General features: G+C 66.1%; 1 protein-coding gene across 1 annotated transcript in view; it reads left to right on the top strand.

Annotated features, from left to right (window-relative positions):
- The window catches only part of NGFR (nerve growth factor receptor), a 9529-nt gene extending 8691 nt beyond the window's left edge, over positions 1–838 (top strand). The window contains exons 5-6 of the mRNA XM_009321976.1: positions 288–461; positions 537–838. Coding sequence (XP_009320251.1) covers positions 288–461; positions 537–838 — 476 coding nt within the window. The remainder of the gene's footprint in view (positions 1–287; positions 462–536) is intronic.
- The last annotated feature ends 200 nt before the right edge of the window (positions 839–1038 follow it).

The raw sequence follows: 1038 nt of genomic DNA, 5'->3' as shown, positions 1-1038 counted from the left end.
GCAGCCCCGGGACCCCTGCCAGCTCCAGCAGCACAGCTGCATTTTTGCAGCAGATGCATGCAGAAGGGAGCCCTGCCCTGGTCCCTTGCAAAGCTCGGGTGCTCAGCACCCACTCAGCACCTGCAGATGCCGATTTAAACTGATCCAGCCACTGTGCTGGAGAGGTTGAGCCAGAGGCTGTAGGAGAAACGCTTCTCCCTGGGAAAAGCGGTCCCAAGAAAGGGGGACAAAGCAACAAACCTGCTTCCAGCCTGGGGGACGTTGCCACTGGCTGTCATCTCCCCGCTCCGCTCCCTGCAGGTGGAACAACTGCAAACAGAACAAGCAAGGGGCCAACAACCGCCCGGTGAACCAGACGCCTTCACCGGAGGGGGAGAAGCTGCACAGCGACAGCGGCATCTCGGTGGACAGCCAGAGCCTGCACGACCAGCAGCCACCCAGCCAGAGCACCCAGGGGCCAGGTAGGGCGAACCGGGTGCTGCAGGGTGGGCAAGGGCACCCCGGGGATGGACTTAACGCTGCTTCGTCCTTCCCAGCGCCCAAGGGAGACGGGAACCTCTACGCCAACCTGCCACCCAGCAAGCAGGAGGAGGTGGAGAAGCTGCTGGGCAGCTCCACGGAGGAAACATGGAGGCAGCTGGCTGGGGAGCTGGGCTACAAAGAGGACCTCATAGACTCCTTCACCCGGGAGGAATCGCCCGCCCGGGCTCTCCTGGCTGACTGGTCCTCCAAGGAGACGGCCACCCTCGACGCCCTGCTTGCCGCCCTGCGCAAGATCCAGCGCGGGGACATCGCCGAGAGCTTGTACAGCGAGTCCACCGCCACCTCTCCCGTCTGAAGGGTGGCCCAAGATCCAGCGCGGGGACATCGCCGAGAGCTTGTACAGCGAGTCCACCGCCACCTCTCCCGTCTGAAGGGTGGCCCGGGGCAGCCCCGCGGGGTCCCCGTCCCCTTGCGCCCCCTCGCCCCTCCCCTCCCCGGCACCGAGAGCCCTGGAGAGGAGGGTGGGAAGGAAGCGGGGGCTCCCCGGGCCCCCCC

This window comes from Pygoscelis adeliae, unplaced genomic scaffold (genome assembly GCF_000699105.1).
Source record: "Pygoscelis adeliae isolate BGI_AS28 unplaced genomic scaffold, ASM69910v1 Scaffold504, whole genome shotgun sequence".
Lineage (NCBI taxonomy): Eukaryota > Metazoa > Chordata > Aves > Sphenisciformes > Spheniscidae > Pygoscelis > Pygoscelis adeliae.
Note: the sequence above shows the minus strand (reverse complement) of the source record. Positions and strands in the feature narration are given on the sequence as shown.